At 41.2% G+C, this 22,254-nt stretch overlaps 1 protein-coding gene across 1 annotated transcript in view; it reads left to right on the top strand.

Annotated features, from left to right (window-relative positions):
• SGCD (sarcoglycan delta) overlaps positions 1 to 22,254 on the top strand; it is a gene marked incomplete at its 3' end in the record, with an annotated part of 395,556 nt that overhangs the window by 290,922 nt on the left and 82,380 nt on the right. Inside the window, exon 5 of the mRNA XM_082837340.1 lies at positions 1,907 to 1,979. Within this exon, the coding sequence (XP_082693466.1) occupies positions 1,907 to 1,979 (73 nt within the window). The remainder of the gene's footprint in view (positions 1 to 1,906; positions 1,980 to 22,254) is intronic.

Below are 22,254 nucleotides of genomic sequence, written 5' to 3'. Positions count from 1 at the left end.
ACACTCAGCTGTCTGTGAAATGGGGACTTAGGAAGGCCAGTGGTGTAATTTAGTCTGAGTCCAAATGCCTGAAAACAAGGGGAGTCCATGGTGTTGATTCCAGTGTAGGTCTGCAGGCCTGAGAACCAGGACCATGGACAGCAGGAAAAGATCAATGTCCCAGCTCACAGGGCAAGGCAGGAAGGGCGGAATACTTCCTCCCTCCACTTTTTTGTTGTATTCAGGCCCTCATCTGATAGGATGATGCCCACTTACATTGGAGAGAGCAAACTGCTTTATTCAGCGCACCTATTCAAATGCTAATCTCATCTGGAAACACCCTCACAGACACGTCCAGAAATCATGTTTAGCCAGATATCTGGGCACCTTTTGATCCTGTCAAGTTGACACGTACAATTAAGCATCACAGTTATCAAGAACACAGTAAAGTTTCAATCACTAGAGCAAAATAAATAACATATACTTAATAAAACAGTGAACATTCTTATGAAATTTACACCAAAAAATGTATTTAACGGGGCTATGGGTACATTTTGAAAGGTACCTGTATATTTGAAATGATGTGATTTAGGATCTTGGAAAGTAAAAGTGTCTACGGGCAGAAAATGATCTTAAAAGTCCCCACGTGGAGTGTCTCTGTGCCAACTGGAACTGTCAGTTTTATGGGGTTGTTGCAGGGAATAAATGAGATATATCTATGATGGTATCCAGCAATGTGGTAGTCACTCAAAAATGTTAGCTGAGAATAATAGTTATTATTCACCAGAATATTCTTTTAGTGACCATATATGATGTTAAGGCAGAAAAAAAATTCTGATTTTACTTACAGTGGTCTATTACTCATACCAGAAAGATTAAATATTTCCATAGTTGCTACAAAAGTCAGGAGATCACTTCATTCTCCTAGAGTCATTAGTATGTCGGGATAAACCTGGATTTGGAATAACAGTGGTTAGTAGAGGATTTCTAGACATTATACCAATGCAGGAGGATTCTAGAAATTCACACATGAATGCAAGATATTATTCCATCCCTTCTTACAGCATCAAAGAAGCACACTGAGCATATAAAAATAAACACCTTTACTTCAGGATAATGCCTGGCTAAGTTTAATTGAAAAACAAATATCCAGTGCAATTGTCTGTGATAAACTGAGGCTTAAATGATTTGAAGACACTTTGGGAGCAGACAAATTAGATAATCACAATCTTTACGGCTGGAAAGTTTCAGCTGATGTTGACAAGTTGTAAAGATAAAAGCTTATATAGCAAAGTCAAGAGCTAAATGTCTAGATTGGGTCGGGGATCAATGTTAATACTCAAATTGTGGAAGCACTGAACTTCAAATGATCCCTCATAGTGTTCTAAGTTTTCAAGATTATCGTGTAAAACTTGATTTACTGAAAAACTTTGGCCTAATCGTCCTTAGGCAAATACCTTACAGTCTTACAGTATTCTCTACCGTCTAACCCATTTCTTAGATGTTGTATGTGTTATGGGATTTGTGCCCCATGCTGCAGTAACAGAATTTCAGCTGCTGGTTTTCAAAACACTTCCAGTTGGGTGACTGTTAATAGTTTATGAGAGACATGAGTCAGACCGTGCCATTTCTAGGCATCTTGTTTTGTTTTTTTTTTTAAGCCAACATGGAATTTGCCTCATGGCCTCACTCTGATCTCAGCAAGAACACATTCAAAAGAGTTCCTTGTTTTTTCAAAGCCTGTTTGCATGAGTTGATTGAATGCTCTCCTAGCACGGAGACCTGCCCTAGAGCCAGTGGCAGAATACCTGTGTACTGGGTTGTATAAAGGATTCACTGCATTTAGCTCCATTCATTGTGCTGACTGTGCCTCCCAGTGACACATCCAACTCTCCAACCTCTGTTTGCTTTTTTCTTTTGTTTACAGGAGCAGAGGGCACAGTGTTCCCTAAATCTATAGAGACACCTAATGTCAGGGCAGATCCCTTCAAGGAACTAAGGTAAACTTCTGAGTATGGTTTGCATTGGTTAAGTGGCTGTTTGCTCTCTTTGTGCAACTGGTTGATGATCCATTTTGAATATCTATGATGTAACAGTATCATGAGTGTATGAACTGGGAGAGATTAGAAAGGATGTGAAGATAAGCTACAACTAAGAGAAGATTTTCTCTGAGGACTTAAAGTTGAAAGTTTGGAGGAAGTGGTTGCCAGTCTTGGAGTTGTGAGATTTGGGATTCATTCATTTGCAGTGTGTATTTCCTGATGTATTTTGTGGTACCAAAATCCTCTCCCGTTAGAGAACTAATCGGTAATTTGTGCTGATCAGCCCAAAGAAAAGTGGTGTTTAAAAGAAGCTGAGCTGTAAATACAATACTTATTTTTTTTTCTCTATCTAACAAGCTGCCCATTTTCTGGAATGATATGGTGCTAGAACTACCTTCTGTGCGTATTCCATGTACTGGTGTTAATCAGATATCCATAAGCCTGCTGCTTTTAGCAGAAAAGGGCTCTGTGATGCCGTGTACTTACCAACAACTTATGGAAAGCAAAAAGGAACAATAGACATACTGACGGACAGATAGACAGAGATGTAGCCTAAAAACCATTCCTGCCACTAAAGAGCTATCCCCAGCCCTCCAAATGAAACACATATAAAATGGTATGGTGATACAAATATAACTTTAATTTTCACTATGGAATTAGAGCCATGAAGAATTCAGTGAATATTGACTTTCTTCATTTCTCACAGTTCTTTTAATTAAGACCAATCATAAATCCTCATAAACATCCCTGAATAACTCTTGCATAAAAACATCAACTGTAAGCAAACGCACCTGTATTGCACAAGTCATACCTTCTCTTTCACAACCAGCCCCGAGATTTCTGTTTTGCGAAAACAGCAGCAGCCACGGTGGAGCTTGCGTTTCCCTAAACAGAAACATGTCCTCAGTAAGTGGAGAATATATCACCTCATTACAAAACCATAGCATTCCTGCCAGGCCTGTAAGTCTTTATGAATATAGGGAAATAAGTCGGGCAAAAGGAAGAGGATAATCGGTGGGGAGTGAGAACCTTTTCTTAGCAAAATTCCGTATACAGTGGGCTATATTTTTAAAATTACATACCACACTGTGACGTTTTACGTGTTACTGAAATAACCATTTTCACCAGGTCTTCCAGAGGCCAGAAGTTGCCTGAGCCTCTGTCAATTAGATCCTGGGTTTCATATTAATGTGCCAAAGCTGGAATCTTTTAAGCAAATCCACCCAAGGAAATGTGCATTTTAGGTCCCTGAGAGAGCTCATTCTCTGAGAATGCACTGCATCCTTGTGGCTATGATGTAAGAACTCTTTCAAGCAGGCTAATGGGTGGCCCAGTTCCCTGTCTTTTCACAGTCCTCTTTAGGAGCAGGGGGTTTTATTTGGGGGGCAGGGGGGTTGTTTTTTACAGAACTAGTGAATGATTTGTGCTGATCAGCCCAAAGATAAGTGATGTCTAAAAGGAGCTGAACTCTATCATTTACCACAATGTTCATTGCAGCTCTGTTTACAATAGGTAGGACATGGAAGCAACCTAAGTGTCCATCGACAGATGAGTGGATAAAGAAGATGTGGCACATATATGCAATGGAATATTACTCAGCCATAAAAAGAAACGAAATTGAGTTATTTGTAGTGAGGTGGATGGACCTAGAGTCTGTCATACAGAGTGAAGTAAGTCAGAAAGAGAAAAACACTGTATGCTAACACATATATATGGAATCTAAAACAAAAAAAAGGCTTTTTGGTCAGAGATTCTGCCACAAAGCACCATTAAACAAAAAGGTCCAGAGGGATGGAGAAGCTAAGTCATCACATTCTAGGCTCCTGACTCAGTTCAGGCTATTACGCATCAACACAGTCTGAACAGGGGCTAACAAAAGACCAACTTAAGAATTACATACTAAAGTCTTCTTGTGCTGCCCTTATTTATACTTAGACTGACTTCTCAGATAAACAGCTAAAACTTAAATATCCATCCATGTCCCTCGGCTACTCAGTCAATCAAACATGAGAAAAATGACATCTATTTTAGAGACCTTCTCTTTGGGGATAATTTTTGTTTCCTCAAACCCCTTTCTTGGCTGCTGGAGGGTTTTTTTGTTTGTTCTGCTGTTGTTTTCTGTTTGCTTCTTTGTTAATGAGAAGCAAATTTTAGGCCTCTGACGTGTCTTCCTGGAATATCTCAGCTCCCAGCTAAAGGAATGGTAGCTTCCTCTCTGTGAGCATTTTGGTTCACTGCTTGTCTTATTAGAGTTACTATAGTTACTATATTTGCCGTATTTGCTTAAGACATTTGTAAATAATCCAGGGTTGAGCTGAAAATCACAAAAGAGGGTTGTTTCTCTCCAGACAAACAAGGAGTGTTGGTAAGGTCTGCGCCCAACACCCAACTCAGGCGTATTTGTAGACTCTGCTGCTGCAGGGCAATTCTGAAATCATGACGTGTGGCTCTAGATTCAAGACTATACTTAAAAATGTACCAGGCACCACCCCCATCCCTCTAATAAGAAAAACTAACTTTGAATAGAAACTAGATTTGAATAAATTCATGACTTAAAATTTGAACATTTTAAATGTTCACACAGTTTTGTTTTTTTTTTCCCCCAAAGTCTATATAAAACAAATGGAAAAAATCCCTGATCTCAGGCTGTGCCTCATCTGGGACTGGAAATAGGCCATTCAGTTGGACATAGGTATTTTCTGTAAGAACAGAGACTACCTTTGAATGACTACCTTGCTCTAAGCATTCTTTTCAACTGTGAAGTTTCCTTGTAGGATTCTGATCCTACCAGAATAGGAAATGGACTGTGAAATCATATTTCCCAGTTGTATGCCATGACAATTGTAAAAGAAAGGAAGAAGGTTATATGGACCAATGTACACAGACAGCCAACTCTGTTCCCCTAAATATCACTAAAAGCTTGGAAGGAACCACAAAAAAGCAAGAAGCCAGAAGGTCTTCATAAAAGAATTCTTCATCAGCAGCCGGGCTGATATGCTTTTACTCTACCTTCAATTATAACAAGGGTGGTGACCTGATTTTCCATTTCATTGTCTATAAGGAGCTGTTTCCCAAGTGGTTTTTTCAGATTCTTTTCCCATATACGTTATTACAGAACATTGAGTAGAGTTCCCTGTGCTGTACAGTAGATCCCTGTTAATTATCTATTTTATGCATAGTGGTGTGGATATGTTAATCCCAAACTCCTAATTTATTCCCCACCCCCAACTTGGTAACCATAACTTTGTTTTCAAAGTCTGTGAGTCTTGTTTTGAAAGTAAGTTCATTTGTATCATGTTTTTTAGATTACACATATCAGTAATAGCATATGATATTTGTCTTTCTCTATCTGACTTACTTCACTTAGTATGATAATCTCTAGGTCCATCCATGTTGCTGCAGGTGGCATTATTTCATTCTTTTCTATGGCTGAGTAATATTCCATTGTGTATGTGTACCACATCTTCTTCATCCATTCCTCTGTTGATTAAGGTTGATTTAGGTTGCTTCCATGTCCTGGCTATTGTAAATACAACTGCAATGAACATTGGGGTGCATGTGTCTTTTTGAGCTATGGCTTTCTCTGGGTATATGCCTAGGAGTGGGATTCCTGGGTCATATGGTAGTTCTATTTTTAGTTTTTTGAGGAACCTACATACTGTTCTCCATAGTGGTTTTACCAATTTACATTCCCACCAACAGTGCAGGGAAGGTTCCCTTTTCTCCACAGCCTTTTCAGCATTTATTGTTTGTAGACATTTTGATGACAGCAATTCTGACTGGTGTGAGGTGATACCTCATTGTAGTTTTGATTTGCCTTTCTCTAATAATTAGCGATGTTGAGCATCTTTTCATGTGCCTTTTGGCCATCTGTATGTTTCCCTTGGAGAAATATCTATTTAGATCTTCTGCCCATTTTTCTGATTGGGTTGTTTGTTTTTTTGATATTGAGCTGCATGAGCTGTTTGTATATTTTGGAGGGGTAATCCGTTGTCAGTCGCTTTGTTTGCAAATATTTTCTCCCATTCTTTTCATTTTGTTTATACCAAGTATTTTTTTGACACTTTATTAAGAGTCAAGGCATGTGATAAATACTTGAGATGTAGAGTTAAATGAGTACTCAAATAATTTATAGTTAAGGAGAATAAGACAGAAAGGAACCTCAGAATACAAGGTAATGAAATGTAGGATAGATGTATGAACCAAATCAGAGGAAACACAGAGAATTACAAAAACCTACCTAAGAGAGTTAAATAAGGCTGCCCAAAGGAAGTGACATTTAAGTTGCAAGAAGAAAAAAGATAAAACCCAAAAGTACACCTCAGAATTCAAAAAGTGTGGTTCTCTACAGCCATTTAATGTAGGGGAAAGTACCCCAACATATTTCTCTAGCTCCCAAGAATGTTACTGTGTTATTGACAAACATGAGGGATCGTAATTTCCTCATGACAGTCGTCTTCTTTAAAAAATTGTGTGAAGGCAGTTTCAAATATGGTCGCAAAAGACTAGAGATTGTTACAAGCTTCAAAAACCAGTATGTGGGCTTCCCTGGTGGCACAGTGGTTAAGAATCTGCCTGCCAATGCAGGGGACACAGGTTCGAGCCCTGGCCTGGGAAGATCCCACATGCCACGGAGCAGCTAAGCCCGTGCACCACAACTACTGAGCCTGCGCTCTAGAGCCCACGAGCCACAACTACTGAGCCCACGTGCCACAACTACTGAAGCCTGAGCGCCTAGAGCCCGTGCTCCACAACAAGAGAAGCCACCACAATGAGAAGCCCGCACGCCACAACGAAGTGTAACCCCCACTCGCCGCAACTAGAGAAAGCCCGCGCACAGCAATGAAGACCCAGTGCAGCCATAAATAAATAAATAAATTTATTTATTTAAAAAAAGAAATCAGTATGTAATTCAATTCAGAACTGAAAGATTCACTGATAGCAAACCCATTCTACAGCCCCAAATAAATAAGGTATTACTTTGTTACTGTTTATTTTTCTCCATAATATTACCAGGGTTTTAATGACAAAACTGAAAAATGATGATACATCTGTTACTCCCAATAATGCACTTGAACGTTTTGCAAAAATTTTTTTTTAACTGGGTAGGTACTCAGTCTGGCTCCTTTGGAAATATGGGAATTTACAGTTTGTGTGTCTTATAGGGAAACAGGGATTAGACAAGCCTCCCACAAGTTGACAAAAATGAATTTATTCATTCTTTAATTGTATTTTAAAATGTCTATAGCCAGCTAAGTGTTTATTGGCTCTCAGTGGTTTATAAATTTAAGTGGCAAGAACAGTCTGTCAGAGCTTCAGGGCTCATTTAATTTGGGGCTTGGCAGTCCTCCTCCACTTCTTTGTCCTCTTCAAAATTCACAATACCAAAAATAATGGCTCGACAGTCTGATTTTTAAAAATGTACACACACAGGTAAAGAGAGAGACACACACACAAAGACAGAAATACAGAGAAAGAACAGGTGGGAATGGGGGAAGGGAGAGAAGAGGCAAGAAGCTGTGTATTGAGCTTTTAGCTATGGTACATGGTGAAAGGGGGAGTACCATTGTAGAAGAAATCTTTAAATTATCTCCCTTTTAAACATTTTGCAGACATGTTCTGTAATTTTCTTCCCTCTCTTCCACCTCCAACTCCAAATACTTAGACTAAGTTTTTTTAGTTGTGTTTTGCATGTATGAGATTTAGAATTATTTGATCATATAGCACAAATATTGAAGTGATTCAAAGGAGAAATGAAAAAAAAAAGGTAGTGGACCAAATAATAGCAGTTATTTACTCCAGGGCCTTAAAAAATAGAATAATGGTGAAGCAGTGTCCCTGTTGGTCAAGAGCCTGTGCTTTGAAGCTATCCTGCTCTGGCTTTGAATTTGGTACCCATGCCTGTGTGCTTTGTGAACTTGGGCAAGTGTCTTAAGCTCTCCAAGCCCCAGTGCCTAGAATGGAGGAAAAGCTCACTGAATACTAATTCAACACATGTTAGCTATTGGGAGGACAGGCAAGCAGCTTTCTCTCTCACAGGGACACAAGAACTCAGATGGGATGGGAGTTCCCAGAGTTTAATATTTCTTTAACCCCTAAAAAGTTGCCATCAAATCATGGTGACCAACAATTATTTCTCAATTAAAGACAAAAGGAAAAAATCATTGAGTACTTCCATCTACTATTATCTGCATTTTATATAAGAGAAAGGATATAAGAAGACATAATATAGAATAAAAGACAGTCTCATAATTGAATACAGGACAATCTCATTTAACTATATTAACATGTCATTGTATTGCCTCCATTTTCTCATTTTGCCAAAAATGCTAGTGACTACCTTACAGCTCTTCTCTTCACACATTTAGTAGTGCCTGCTGAGAAAAAAAAAAAAAAGATCTGAAAGCCACAGGCTAGGGCTTAATGAGGCCCACTTGACTTTAATATTGCCCTGTTTGAAATCCCAAAACTATTACATCTTGCCCATCTTCCAAGACCAGTCAATACATATATATGTCCCTTTTCTTCCTCTTCCTCCTGTATTCCAACATGCCATCATTATTCTCTCTTTTTTTTTTTCCTGTTAGTATCAGTACTAGAGTTTGAATTTATCACTGTATTTCACTTTTCTACCTTATCCCCAACCTTTCCCCCCCGGGTGCCTTTCACCATGGTTCTGTTAGTAAATATAAGGAGAAGCACAAGAGGTAAAGTAAAAGTGATACTTCCGTATTTGAGTTATCGCCACCTTTCCCTTCGCCTTGTTTATCAAAAGCTCTTATTTTGCACATGTAATAGAAATTACATCTTAAAGAAATTAAACCCATGAGTCTGTATGCATCTCCTCTGTACATTACGATTCTACCGTTAGAGACCAGAGAATGATAAGATGGCAGATAACATCACAGGGAAAGCTGAGGCTAGGACATAGGGGAAGTCCCATTCAGACAGGAAGAGGAAGTAGAGATCTTCTCTGTTCTGGTCTCTGGTGAATTGTGGGAAGAAGAAGACAGGAAATGTAGGAAAAGCAGGTGGTGAAATATATGTCCTGATGACCTTTCTTCTCTGGGTCATAGAGAGAAGAAACCAATTAAGTAGATTTTAAAGAAAGGCAAAAGCAAAGGGTCATTGTACATTTTCATGTGGGATTCTAGGAGGAAGCCAACTTGTAGGGTGGTTTCACAACCCCCTGGAAAGAGAGGAAAAGAGGACCTGGGTCAATACTCTGGAATCTCCGTTAATTCCAGGGGTGGAGGAGGAGGGAAGGCAGTTCGTAGAAGTGTCCATGTGGTACGTTGAGGAATGCACATGGATAACTGATGGTGCAGGCTGACTGGTCCTGGGGAGCGTCCCTGCAGTGGGGCTGAGGGCTCCAAAGAAGACAATCCAGTTTGGTGCAATGGGAGACCTGCCCAGGTCTCAGGGTCTACCAACACCATTCAGTCCCGACTCAGTGGATACTGCTGGAGCCCAGAGAGAGTTTATTCAATGAGGACTTGGGCAGAGGGGTCTAGCCTGATGCAGATCAAAACAACATCTCCCGGAATCTAAACTTGCTCTGTTCCTGTCACCACGCGGTCACATAAGCCTCCTTCTGCCGTATCCATAATGATATCTGAAAGAGGGAGAGGAAAATTTAGACTATTTATTTATCCTAATGGGAAAGTTGAAACTTTTCAATTACAGAGAGGACGCCAGAATAGATTTCTTTTTTTCCCAACAATCCATAAGGATAAGTTTGAGAGAAAAATTAAGTCAGGTAAAAACAATAAAGAAATGCCATTTGTTTTCGTGGATGAGCATGGTTTGTACATTGGCCAGCTTGCAATACAGGGCACCATTCCAGTCACAAGTCATCTTACATGACTTTGCCTAGCTTCCAAATCTGTGAGTCTTGCCCTCTGTCTTGCAGGGACCACTGGGTAGGAGCAAAAGGAAAAGGTGCTTTCAGAATCCATCATCAGATGCCTGCGATTAGCGTTCATTTCTCTGCAAGTTTTGAGTGAGCATTGATTGGAATTGTAGTCCAGATCTGATTCTCTCAACATACTCCCCAAAAGTGGTCCTGGATTTTTAATCTTTTTAAACCAATAAGATATTGGGGGAAATGCCTTAATAACCAAAACATTTCACAAGCCTCTCTCTCAAAATCATTACTGGACTATCTACAAAAGCTAGAGCCATCAGCCTTGTTCAGTGAGGCACCTGATGGTCCATTAATGGCCGGCCCGTTTTTGTCTGCATTTGAGAGAGGCCCATGTTTATCTGCATTTGAGAGAGGCAACTCGACACATTGTTAACATTATCTAAGACAAGTGGCTTTTATTTAAAAATTAAAATTATATCCTTTCGATTAATTGTTTAACTTAAGGGTTTAAAATGTGAAAAAAAATCATTCAGCAGGTAAAACCATAACTGGCAGGGGTGTATAAAATTGCACTTTTATCCGTGTTGTCAGGGCAGGCAGGACATCATGAAAGAAGTGCTAACAGCCTTCCAGCTGTTTAGAGCAGAATGGGCATGTGTGTATATCTGCCCAAATTCCAGAGTCGAGGCTCCCTTCTGCCTGAACACAGAGCATCTTGACTTTATTATTGTTTCTATCTTGATTAAAATGTCAGCAGCTGCCATGTATTATGTAAGATGTGTGGGGTAGATTGTTCTATTATTCTGGAAAAACACACAATTGCTTTAAAATCTCTCTTTTTCCCCCCAAGTAGGATTGCCCTGCTCGGTGGATAGACAGAAAATCTTGTTTAATTACACCCTTCATGATCCTGGCTTGAAGCCAGCCTTATTTTATTCCATTTATAACCTTTTCAAAACAAAGAGTAATGGGAGTTTAGAGGAACAAGCTGACAGTTTTTACCTGAAATAAGTTGGGAACTAGAAGTAAATTAAAAAAAAATAAAAAAGCCAGCCAGAAGATTCTTAGTCCAGAATTTTCCATGGTTTGTTAAAACATACAGTTGACCATTGAACAATGCAGGGGTTAATCTGCGTATAACTTATATTTGGTCCTCCGCCTCTGCAGATTCAACCAACCATAGACCGTGTAGGGCTGTAGTATTTACTACTGAAAACTATCCACGTATAAGTGGACCTGTACAGTTCAAACTTGTGTTGTTCAAGAACCAACTATAATATAAATGAAAGGAAGACCATCTCAGAAAGAACTAAATAAATTTGCCTGACTTCTGGCCTTGAATTATGTGCCAAGTTGTGTTAAAGGTCACTTCTTTGTTTGCTATCCTTCATTGGCTCCCACTGACTTGAAGATAAAAAGACTCACGTACCACCTTAAAGTGGTTGATCTGGCCCTGCGTGATGGGCCCAGCCTCTCATCTCCCATTACCCTTTCCCCTCCTTCCAACCTTTTGTTATTTTTGTTTCTCCCTCTGCCAAGACTTTCATTGCCACAGGAAGATAAGAATGGTGTAGTGAAAACAGTGTCTCTGGTTTCCCATGAGGACGTGAGAAGCCTCCAGTCCCAGACCCGCTAATCTGTGACACCAGCCAGACGCCGCTGGAATGGGACCTGTTTCGTACTAACAAAGCAACGAAAGTTGAAACAGCAAAGGCCCCTTATGGACCAGGACCCCCTATGACAAACCCCCCTGAGAACCAGTGTTGTCGAACACAAGTTTGTGTGCCCGGTGCACAGTGAGGCCAAACAAACTGAAATGTCAGAGTTTGGAGCAGAGATATGTTTAGTGCAGGGCCAAGGAAGGAGAATGGGTGGCTTGTGTTCAGAAACCCTGAATTCCTTGATGGTTTTAGGGGAGAAGTTTTTAAATAGGCAAAATTTGGGGTGCAGGCTGCAGGGTGTGGGACTTTCTTCTGATTGGTTGGTAGTGAGGTAACAGTGCGGTGCTCCAGGAATCTTGTGCTCAGCTCTACCTGTGCGGGGAAACTTAGTTCCTGCAGAAGAACTCAAAGATACTATTAGGTATATTCCTTCAGAAGGAACCGGGACCTTGCCCCATCGCTGCACTAGTGTTGGGGGGAGTGGTGTGCCCACAGGTTCCTGCTCGGTTTCAGTAGCAAAGTTGAACCAAGAGAATACTGCTTCTTGGATTCACAATCTATTTGGCTGTCCTCCAGAGGCATGCCTGGACGTGCATCCTCTGGCTGGTGAAGACCAGGGGGAATATTCTCACTGGTCACAAAGCCAGGCTCTCAGGACACAGAACAAGACGAAAGGAAAATCTCCTCATACCTGTGGTTCTCCTCCTTGTGACAAGTGGCACAAAAGACAGAGACAAGAGGAAAAAAATGACCACCTGTGGGAGGAAAAGGAACAGTAGAAAACAAGAGTTCTCAGTAAATCTTTACCAAAGTTGCTACACCGAAGGAACTTATTCACACATATATTTTCTCCTGCTAATCTAAACTTGAAAAGGGACGAGAAATTTTTACCTTCCTCTCTCAACCTACAGAGTACTGCAGAGTGAAATCCAGGAGAGCTGACTTTGGTAAAAATTATTAGCTTTCTGTCACTTCTGCAAGTTTTCTAGGATCTCATCTGTAAGCTCCAGAACAAGCGTGGTATCTCAGAAAGTTCTATCTGGGTTGCCAAAACTGTGGGAAAGGAAAAATAATTTTTCCGCTATCTTTCTAGGTTCTTGCCTGAGACACCCCTGTAATAAAAGACAGATTAATACAGAAAAAAATGTTCAACGATGTGTATACCTCCTGTGTACATGGGAGATACCCAGGAAGACTGAGTAACTCCCTGAAATGGCCCAAGCCAACACCTTAAATATCATCTCTAGTGGAAAAACAAAAGGTTGGAGGGAGGGGTACGGGGAAAGAGGCCAGTTATGGGAAGTTATCAGGAAAAGCACAGTAAGCAAAGGTAAGGTTATTCTGCAGATTTAAGTCATTGCCTTCTGCATTGATGAGAGTTTCTAGAAATTTAGTCCTCCTTCTCTACCTGGTACAGAGAGGGAAACCCCTTACAAATGGAGATTTTCCTTATAAATGTAAATGTCTCTTACAAAAGAGTAACATCTGCTTGTTTTTCAGAGCTTCTCCCATGTCTGCTATTTCTTAAAAATAATCAGCCTAAAATAATCCTTATGCCAAAGAGGCATATTTTGGGATGGTATATTCTGCTCCCATTCACTGCTTTTCTTTTTCTTTATCTTTGTGGGTGTGGGTCTTTTTTGGTCCATTTACCGTAGTTGTGTTAGCATGTCAGGAAGAAGCAGAGGTAGACATATGTGTTGAGTTCACTGTTTAATCAGAAGCCTCCTCAATTTGCAGGCTACAGCCATTCTCCCTTGGTTTCCTCTACAGTGCCGTAGAGGCCGCACTTAGAGCCTTGCTGTTCCCTTTTCTTGAAACATTCTTCTCTACTCTTTCTGAATCATCCTATTCATCTTTCAACTCTCAGTTTAAAGTTCACTTCCCAAGGAAATCCTTTTTGGCACACCCCAGGATCATACTGGTCTCCCTGTTAGCCCCTATACATAGGCCCTGCACATCTTCATTTTTGGATACACCGGCTCAGATGTCTTCCACATTTGCCATTGCCCACAGAGGGGTTTAGGTTAGGTGAATCATCACAAATTCATTCCCTCCAGAAATGTGTGCTCAGCCAGCAAAATGATGAGTAACTGACTCTTTGACGTTTGTTTGTAAAGGAGAGCCATTAAAGTCTCCTGGAGTCTCTAATTTTGGCCATATACTTATTTGTCCCTTTTCTTTCTTTCTTCTGTTCATCCTAAGTCATTTCCAAGAGAGAATACTCTCTTCTTTCTTTTACAAGCAGTTTCAAAACTTCAGATTTCTCTTTTGCCCAAGCGTTCTGCTATAGTCACACTCCAGTAGAACTTTGCTTTAACGTGAAGCCTCTGACCTACAATCCCTATTCATTTCCTCAACCATGGTTATCATAATTCATAGAGGAATCAAGTCGTCTTTCACCCAGTTCTGCATCTCATCATTGCTTCCTATTCACAAAGGAAGATTAGTTTCCAGGTCTTTGGATTTTTTTCAAAAATACAACCTGACTCATTAATGATAATTTTCCTTGCCTGGTGTCTGAGTTCAGGCACACTCACTCTGGAATAACAAAGCACAGGCGAATTTGAAATCCTTTGGCAATCCAAGCGCATACCCCTAACCTTGAATAAAAAATAGATGCTAATAAATGCAGGGTCTTAAAAATGTGAATTATAGTCATTTCACACTTCATGGCAGCTTCATGCTGAAGAAATAGCTTAAAACTTAATTACGTTGCTTGTCCCTTCATTAAGTGCAGATGACATTCCGCGGATAAATTTTGGCAATGACATCTGAGGAAGGGAGTTGAGAAACTCATTAGTTATTCATGATGGAGAATATTGACCGTGTACTGATTAAAGGAAAGTGTTGACACCCTTTTTAACATGACGCATCTGTCTGTTCATTTATGGTTCTCTCTGTGGTCCCCATGGAAAGCTCTTTGGGAAATGAGGAAAATGCCCTTCAGCACTTGAATGCAGCTGTATATAAAATGTGCATGATGAGCGAGATTAAAATGGAGAGCGGGAGGCCCTGGGCTTCTGATTACCCGCCCCTGCGAATGACTGGGCTGCTCTGTGAGGACCATTTGGGAGATACACAACCACAATGGATTGAATCCATCCTCCTCTTGGCACCTGAGGAGCTATTATGCTACATTCAGTATTTCAGTGGCTCATTCTAAAGCTAGAAGTCAGTTCTCAATGAATGATGCATGGAGGGTTTTGCCTCCTGTCACACAAGAATCCCATAGCTTGAGCCAGGCAGTGACTAAATTAAGTGAACCGGCGAAGGCACAACCACCCTCTCTTTGTGTGAGGGGCGATATTCTTACCGAAAGATAATTTTGCTCTTTACTCTAATGACCCAGAATGGCTAAGAAGTGAGGGCAGCAGAACCAAAAGTAAGATAATGCACCATAAAGAAGCGTTTTCGAATTGTCTGAATTACCTCCCTTGAGAGCCAGGAACTTCCTGTCACTGAGAGACTCAAGGTAAGGGGAACTGTCCAATCAGGACTGCTATAGAGGTGTGTCAGGCATCAGAAGGAGGGAAGGTCTTAACTAAACCACCTTTCAGATCTGCTCTCATGGGAAGATACTAAGATGCGGGCTCCTAAGTGCTATTCACAGATATGATTTAACCTGGGACGTCTCATTAAGTTGAAATTCCTCGAAAAGTTCTATTCATTGAGTCGTTGAAGGTTAGAATCTGTGACCAGTACTGATGGATTCCTTTTCACTTTTCCTTGCACTGTGGGTGTTTGAAGAACAATTCAGATTCTTTCCATGCTTTGTAAATTTCAAAGTGCTTTCACAAATACCCTCTCCAAAACTCCCCTAAGTGTGATGAGAGGGATGGACTTCATTCCTGTTGTGCAGACGGGGAGACTGAAGGGTTAAAATATAACACTTGGCTGTTGGGCATAATGAAGAGATCCTGTCCTTTCCCAGGGCTCAGTCAGATTTTGAGGTTTATCAGAGTCTCTGACACTGGTGGCAGCATGGAGTCAAGGTTAGGAGCAGAACTTTCAAGTCAGACCGCCAGACCCTGGATCCTGGTTTTGCCACCTGCCAGCGTGTGCCTCTGGGCAAGCTTTTAAAACCTCTCTCTGTCGCCGTTTCCTCCTTTATGAACAGGCGGATAAAAACAGTACCAACTGAGAAGGACTTGTGAGCCGTGAATGGCATGACGTATATGAACTACTTCCCACATCACGTAGAACCTAGGACTTAAATGTTAGCTCTGGGGCCTCTGTTGTTGAAGCAACCAATTATTACTCATTCTTTTTTTTTTTTTTTTTTTTGCGGTACGTGGGCCTCTCACTGTTGTGGCCTCTCCCGTTGCGGAGCACAGGCTCCGGACGCACAGGCCCAGCGGCCATGGCTCACGGGCCCAGCCGCTCCACGGCATGTGGGATCTTCCTGGATCAGGGCACGAACCCATATCCCCTGCCATCGGCAGGCGGACTCTCAACCACTGTGCCACCAGGGAAGCCCTATTACTCATTCTTGATTATGGCCAAGGAGTCTGTCCAATGATGGGTGGTTTTGCTATATCATATGCCTCACAGATTATGGTCAGCAGGTTAATAGCCTATTTTGTACCAATCAATACAGTCAAGACAACAGTGAAACAAGTATGAGTTGATGAAATTGGCCAATTTTAAAAGTGAACTCTAACCCTGCTTTTGAACTTTTCTTATCTCAAAGGCATTTGCAGTCTATATTCAGCCATGAGAGAAGCAAACTTTGTCCTTAGGAAGAGAAAACTGAGACTTAAGCATTACACAGACAAGATGAAGTGGAAAGCATTATGGTTATGGATGAAAAGATTAGTGTTTTAAAAGCACATACAAAGAGCTTTGGATCTTTTTCTGAATTTAATTGCAGTGTGGTGAGTGACAGTTGTGAAAATGCGGTTTAAAAGGGAAAATAATAACATTTAAGTATCAAAATGTTTTTAAAAATCCACTAATTCTAACTGTAGCGTAATTCTAACTGTAGTGACCAAATACTCTCTCCCTCCTGGCTCCTTCAGCCATATTCGTAGGAGGGAGAAAGTGGCTTAGACCAGCTTCCCTGGAAGACCTGACCAAGCAGAAAATCCCAGAAACAAGATGCCTCATCTGGGGACCTTTCATCCCATTTGCCAGCTGCCACCAGGAATCAATGGCTCTTTCATAATCCTAGCAAGAAAGTGAAATCACAATTAAACTCTTATGAGATTTTGGGTTTTTTCTTTTCTAATTTTCACATTGATTCTTGCCGTTTATATATATATACATACATACACACACATATATATATATATGTATGTATGTATGTATATCCTTAAAGTTTTTGATCCTCCATTGCAGTATACCATTAAGAGTTATGTTGTTTTCTTCCCCCTGAAGGCCACAACAAGTGCTTGTTTTTCATGTGGGTTGGATGGATTTTTTGTTTGTTTGTTCTATTGTTTTTTTGTTTTTTTGTTTTGCGGTGCGCAGGCCTCTCACTGTTGTGGCCTCTCCCGTTGCAGAGCACAGGCTCCGGACGCGCAGGCTCAGCGGCCATGGCTCACGGGCCCAGCCGCCCTGCGGCATGTGGGATCCTCCCGGACCGGGGCACGAACCCATATCCCCTGCATCTGGATGGATTTTTATCTCATAACCACAGGCTGCTGCTAGTGAACCTTTGCTTCCTGTCTGCAACCTATTGCTGGGCAAGATTTACCTGTAAAGATATAGTGGCTGCTGTGGCTTTTCTAGTAGAATAGAAATAATTCTCTTTGGTAATAACAGTTAGTTAGACACCCCTATGACCATGAAAAGCAAACCCCAGGAGGATTTTCCAAAGGGCTGGTGTCACTTGACAAGACTCTCTGAATGAGGTCTAGAGGATGAATAGCACACAGGTCAAAATACTGATCTGAGCATCCTTCTCTTCCTGGTACAGGGAGGGATGACCCTTACAGATGGGGATTTCCTTTATAAATCTAAATGTCTGTTACAAAAGGATAGCTTCTACTTGGTTTTCAGAGCTTTTCCTGTCTGCTGTTTCTTAACAATAACCAGCTAAAAATAATCCTTAGGCCAGAGAGGCATATTTTGTGATGGTATGTCTGTCCCCCTTCAGTAGCAGGACGAGCCCCAAAATTCAGCTTTCTGGCCACTGCCTTACTGATATCTTGCCACAGGGAAACGTCTGTTATTACAAACACAACCACAGTATGAGAAAATGCACGAAAACAGATGAATAAAATTTACTCGTCAGTCGCAGCCTGCTAACCTTTGGGCCTAATCTCAGAATGGAGATTTGCTAGAGCCAACCAGAAAGCATGAAACACTGCTCTCTGTGGCCTTTGGCATCATTTGTTCACTTGTTTGCTGTTTATCTCCCTTACTGGGTTGGAAACGCTAAGCCAGTGAGTCTCATATTAGAACCACTTACGTTTAAAAATAATTCGGATTCCTAGTCCCTGTTCCAGAACAATTCAATTAGAATTAGAGGTGCAGCCCAGATGTTGGGATTGTTTAGAGTGTAACCGAACGCAGGTTCGGCTACTTGCAGCCCAACAGCCAATAAAATCGAAGGGCAAGCTTTGGCAGAGAAGAAAGGTACTTTATTCAGAAAAGCCAGCAATCTGGAGAGATGGTGGACTTAATGTCCAGAGACCAACTCCGAAGAGTCTGCTCAGCCATGACAGTCTTTAAAGGGAAAAGGGGAAACCATCTCCGTTCATCATTAAGGCAGGAGGTCAGATGCTTCGTCATTTTTCCATTGCGTGCAGACCTGCTGATTTCTCCCCATCTTCCTTGGGATGCTGTCTTGCCCACGTGGTCCACCTGCAATTGGATGTTCTCTTGCCCGCATGCTCTGCCTGCGGATTTACTAAGGGGAAGCTAGGGGTAGAGAGTCAGTCATTGTTTAACTACTTAATTCTTCATTCTTACTCTTTCTAATCCAGGAAAGGAATCAACAGGTTAGGTAAGGTGTTGCATATATTTAGTAAATCAGAAATCCGAAGCTAAGTTAACTGTTGCCTAATGGTCTCATCTTTATGATTAAGGTCTAAAGAAAACAGGGATGATTAAAAAGGAAGGAGGCAAAGGACCTGCTTACAAGAACATGCCTGGTGATTCCAGGGTGTAGCAACAGTTAAAAATTGGGTTCCAAGAGGATGGGTACCATGTCACACACCCTCATGGCCATATACACACCGACTATTGTAAACTCTGAAGCGGTGCCTTGCACATCATTGGATACTCAGTAAAAGTTGAATAAGTGGGTGTCTGGAGAGATGGAAGGATGGGCGGGTTGAGTAAGTGAATGAGTGAAAAGAAAAAATCAGTGATTATAAGTTACTGGAGTTAAGTTCTTAAGATAATTGTTATTAGATCACTGTTTACTGTTGACCTTATAATAGTTGAGATTCTACGTACCACCGTGCCAGAAAAGATCATTAGAGGTTTTAGATGAGTATATAAAAAAGTAAACAGCAAACTGCAGGGTACACACATCATCTAGAAGTGGAATTTACTCTGCCTGCCTTAATGCAGCATTCATCTCCCATCTTGGCACACTCCCATCTCTACAGAACAGGCAGCCGCTACATCAAAAGTAATTGTTCATTATTATTTCCTCAGTGAATCATGTTTGTCTGAAGGGAGCAGAGATAACAAAGAGGAAATTATAGTTTGTGTGGAGTGATATGATTGCTTGTAAACCTAGCAATGAAAGAGAAGTGTATGCAAGCAATTGAGAACTCTGTCTCTGTCCTCCAAATGCAGAAAATGGGCAGAGTGAGCAGTTTATGCCCTATTCACGTTTGAATTGGAGGTGGGAGAAAGACACTTCACTGTCTTCCACACCTGGGCAACCCACAATTTCCTCGTTACAGCATTGATTACACCCCTGGGTAATTCTGTGGATGCCAGTGCAACGCTGCACACCTCGATGTTTATTCCAGCTCTTATTCATGTGGAAGCACAAGCGAGTCTGTGTTTATACTAAGGAACAGTGGAAAGACCAGTGGAGAAAGTAGCATTTGTATAGATTTCTGTTGATGGACCTAGTACTGCTTTGTCCCTATGTTACCTAGATGCCAGCTGAGATTATTCTGTCCCCTAATATCTCCCTAATAGTGATTGATGCAAAACTCTTTTTGCCAGATTGAACAAAAAGCAACGTCCTTCCTACAGACCACCTTCTAGTTTCGTGATCACCTCTGACTTTGGCTTTTTATTCTGTGAATGTGTTCAGTTTAAGACTAACAACCACCACTAGACCGTATACCCGTTTTGTGCAAATTAGAAAGAGACACCCCTTCCTTGGGTCACTTCCATCTATCAGAAAATTGTCGTAATATAGTGATTTTTTAAGAACAAGACACTTACAGCATGTACTAGAAAATTATAAGTGCACAAATTAATGATACCTAGGATGTGAATCACCCCTCCACACACACACATACACACGTGCATGACCTAGATAACGATGTATGAGTCCCTGAAAGAGCATCTTGCCTTTCTGCTCAAGTTGTCTGTGTATAGCACATTAGATGGAACTTGGATCACAGTATTTTTTTTTAATTTAATTTTCAACAAAAAGACTTACTCATGCAAAGCTCTGGTGTATATGGAAGATTTTATGAAAGTTTTGAGAGAGGGAAACAACCTAAAATTCAATTATAGCTTGAATATATTGTAATATATGTAATATATATTGTAATATATTTACAAATGCATTTCAACCTGGATTTTCTTACTTTGCTCTTAGCATCCCCATTTTGCAAATGAGAAAATGGAAACTCTGAGGGCTTAAGTCCTTGGTAACAAGGAGCAGAGCTAGGAGTACCTGACTCTAATGTCAAGATTCCAATGGTTGTGATACCAGGCTGGCACGTGAGTGAGCAGAAAGTACAGATGAAACGCTGTAGGAGATAGTCTAGTACCAACAACTGCCCAGGCCTGGGAATTAGGAGACTTTGTTTGCAGGGCTGAGCACTCCACTTAGCTCTGTGCCTTGAGTCAGGTCACTCTCTCTCTACAAGAATATTTACAAGAATAGGCTTGTAAGTATTCTTGTTCCGCGAATTCCCTAAGCCACATTGCCTGGTCCTCTGTCTGGTGCGTTGTCTATCTGGCACCTGTCCCAAGACATTAGTTACCGAAAATCAGATATGAAACATGTTGCTCACTTATTTGAGGGTATCTAATGTTTTTGGTTTTTTTTTTTTTTCGGTACACGGGCCTCTCACTGTTGTGGCCTCTCCCGTTGCGGAGCACAGGCTCCGGACGCGCAGGCTCAGCAGCCATGGCTCACGGGCCCAGCCGCTCCACGGCATGTGGGATCTTCCCGGACCGGGGCACGAACCCGTGTCCCCTGCATCGGCAGGCGGACTCTCAACCACTGCTCCACCAGGGAAGCCCGAGGATATCTAATTTTAAAAAGGGAAAGGATAATGTAGAATGTCAGTTGAATTAAAAAAAAAAAAGATGTAGTGCCGTGGCTATAATGGCATAAAGACATGAGTAGTAAGTTTGTAGATCCCTTGTTATTGAGAAATAAAATGCTATGTTTTCTCATAGGATGTGATAGGCCTCTGAATATTTTTCAAATAAAATTATAGAAGACATGTAGAAAACTAGATGTTGAATAGCTTCTACTGTGGGCAAGTAGCAAGAAAGGGATTCTTCAGAAAACAGTCATGCTAGAGCAGTGAAAAACAAACAAAAATAATTGTTGACTTTTGCTTTACCCCTGTCCTCCCAATTCAAACTGCATAAGTACAAAACTCTTTTCAGCTCCTGACAAAAAAGCAGTATCTTCAGGCTATACAAGAGCTGATTTACAGTTGAACACGGTGACCAAGTTAAAGAAAAAGAATGCAGTATGGGTAAAAGACATTAAAGCACTGGGAGGAAAATTAATTGGAAATGTAGGGAGAAACCAGCATGTCCACCTGTGAAGAGAGACAGAGGACATCATTTGATCAGCAGTGGCTGGGTTCTCTGTGGCTTTGAGGTATTAGGGGTCAAGGACTGGGGGAAGCTTAGTTTAATACTTGAGAGCACTTCATAATGACTTTGGGTGCAGAATCAGCGCCGAGGGTCTCCAGAGCATTGACAGAGGATGGGTCCACGAGCACAGTGGGCTGACGGATGATTGACAAAGGTGATGTCAGTGTTTCCCTTCCCCGTGTGCCATTTACATGGGAAGCTTAACTTGGAATCCCCAAGAAAGCAAAACTATTAAAACAGTTGATGCATTTCAGTGCAGAAGGGAGGCGCCAAAAACTGTGACAAAAGAAGGGAAAGCCATGTTTCTCTAAGAGCAGGAAGTGGGGGTATCTGAGTGAGTGACAGCCAAGGAAAAGTTTTAAAGGGACTAATGCCCAATTTATCAAGATGTGTAGTTCTACCAAGGGAACCACACTGGATCATGGGAAATATCTGAAGCTAGGACTGTTCATTCTGTAAGACTGTAATGAGTTGATAAGCTCTTTGAGCTGGTGAAACAGATACAGACCTTTCCATCAAAGACTTCATAGATTCCCTCCCTTTTGCCTAATTAAATTCTGTATGGAGCTGAAGCATCACTTCCTCAGGCTCCACCTCGTGCCCTGAGCTCTTACAGCCCCACATTTCTCCTCCATAGCATTCACTTCCATGTCCTATTGCACATTCACCTGTAGGCGTGTTTTATTCATGTTTGCATTCCTGATTAGCCAGAAGAACT

The sequence above is a fragment of the Leucopleurus acutus genome (assembly GCF_964270905.1).
Source record: "Leucopleurus acutus genome assembly, chromosome: 3".
In the NCBI taxonomy this organism is placed as follows: Eukaryota; Metazoa; Chordata; class Mammalia; order Artiodactyla; family Delphinidae; genus Leucopleurus; species Leucopleurus acutus.
Note: the sequence above shows the minus strand (reverse complement) of the source record. Positions and strands in the feature narration are given on the sequence as shown.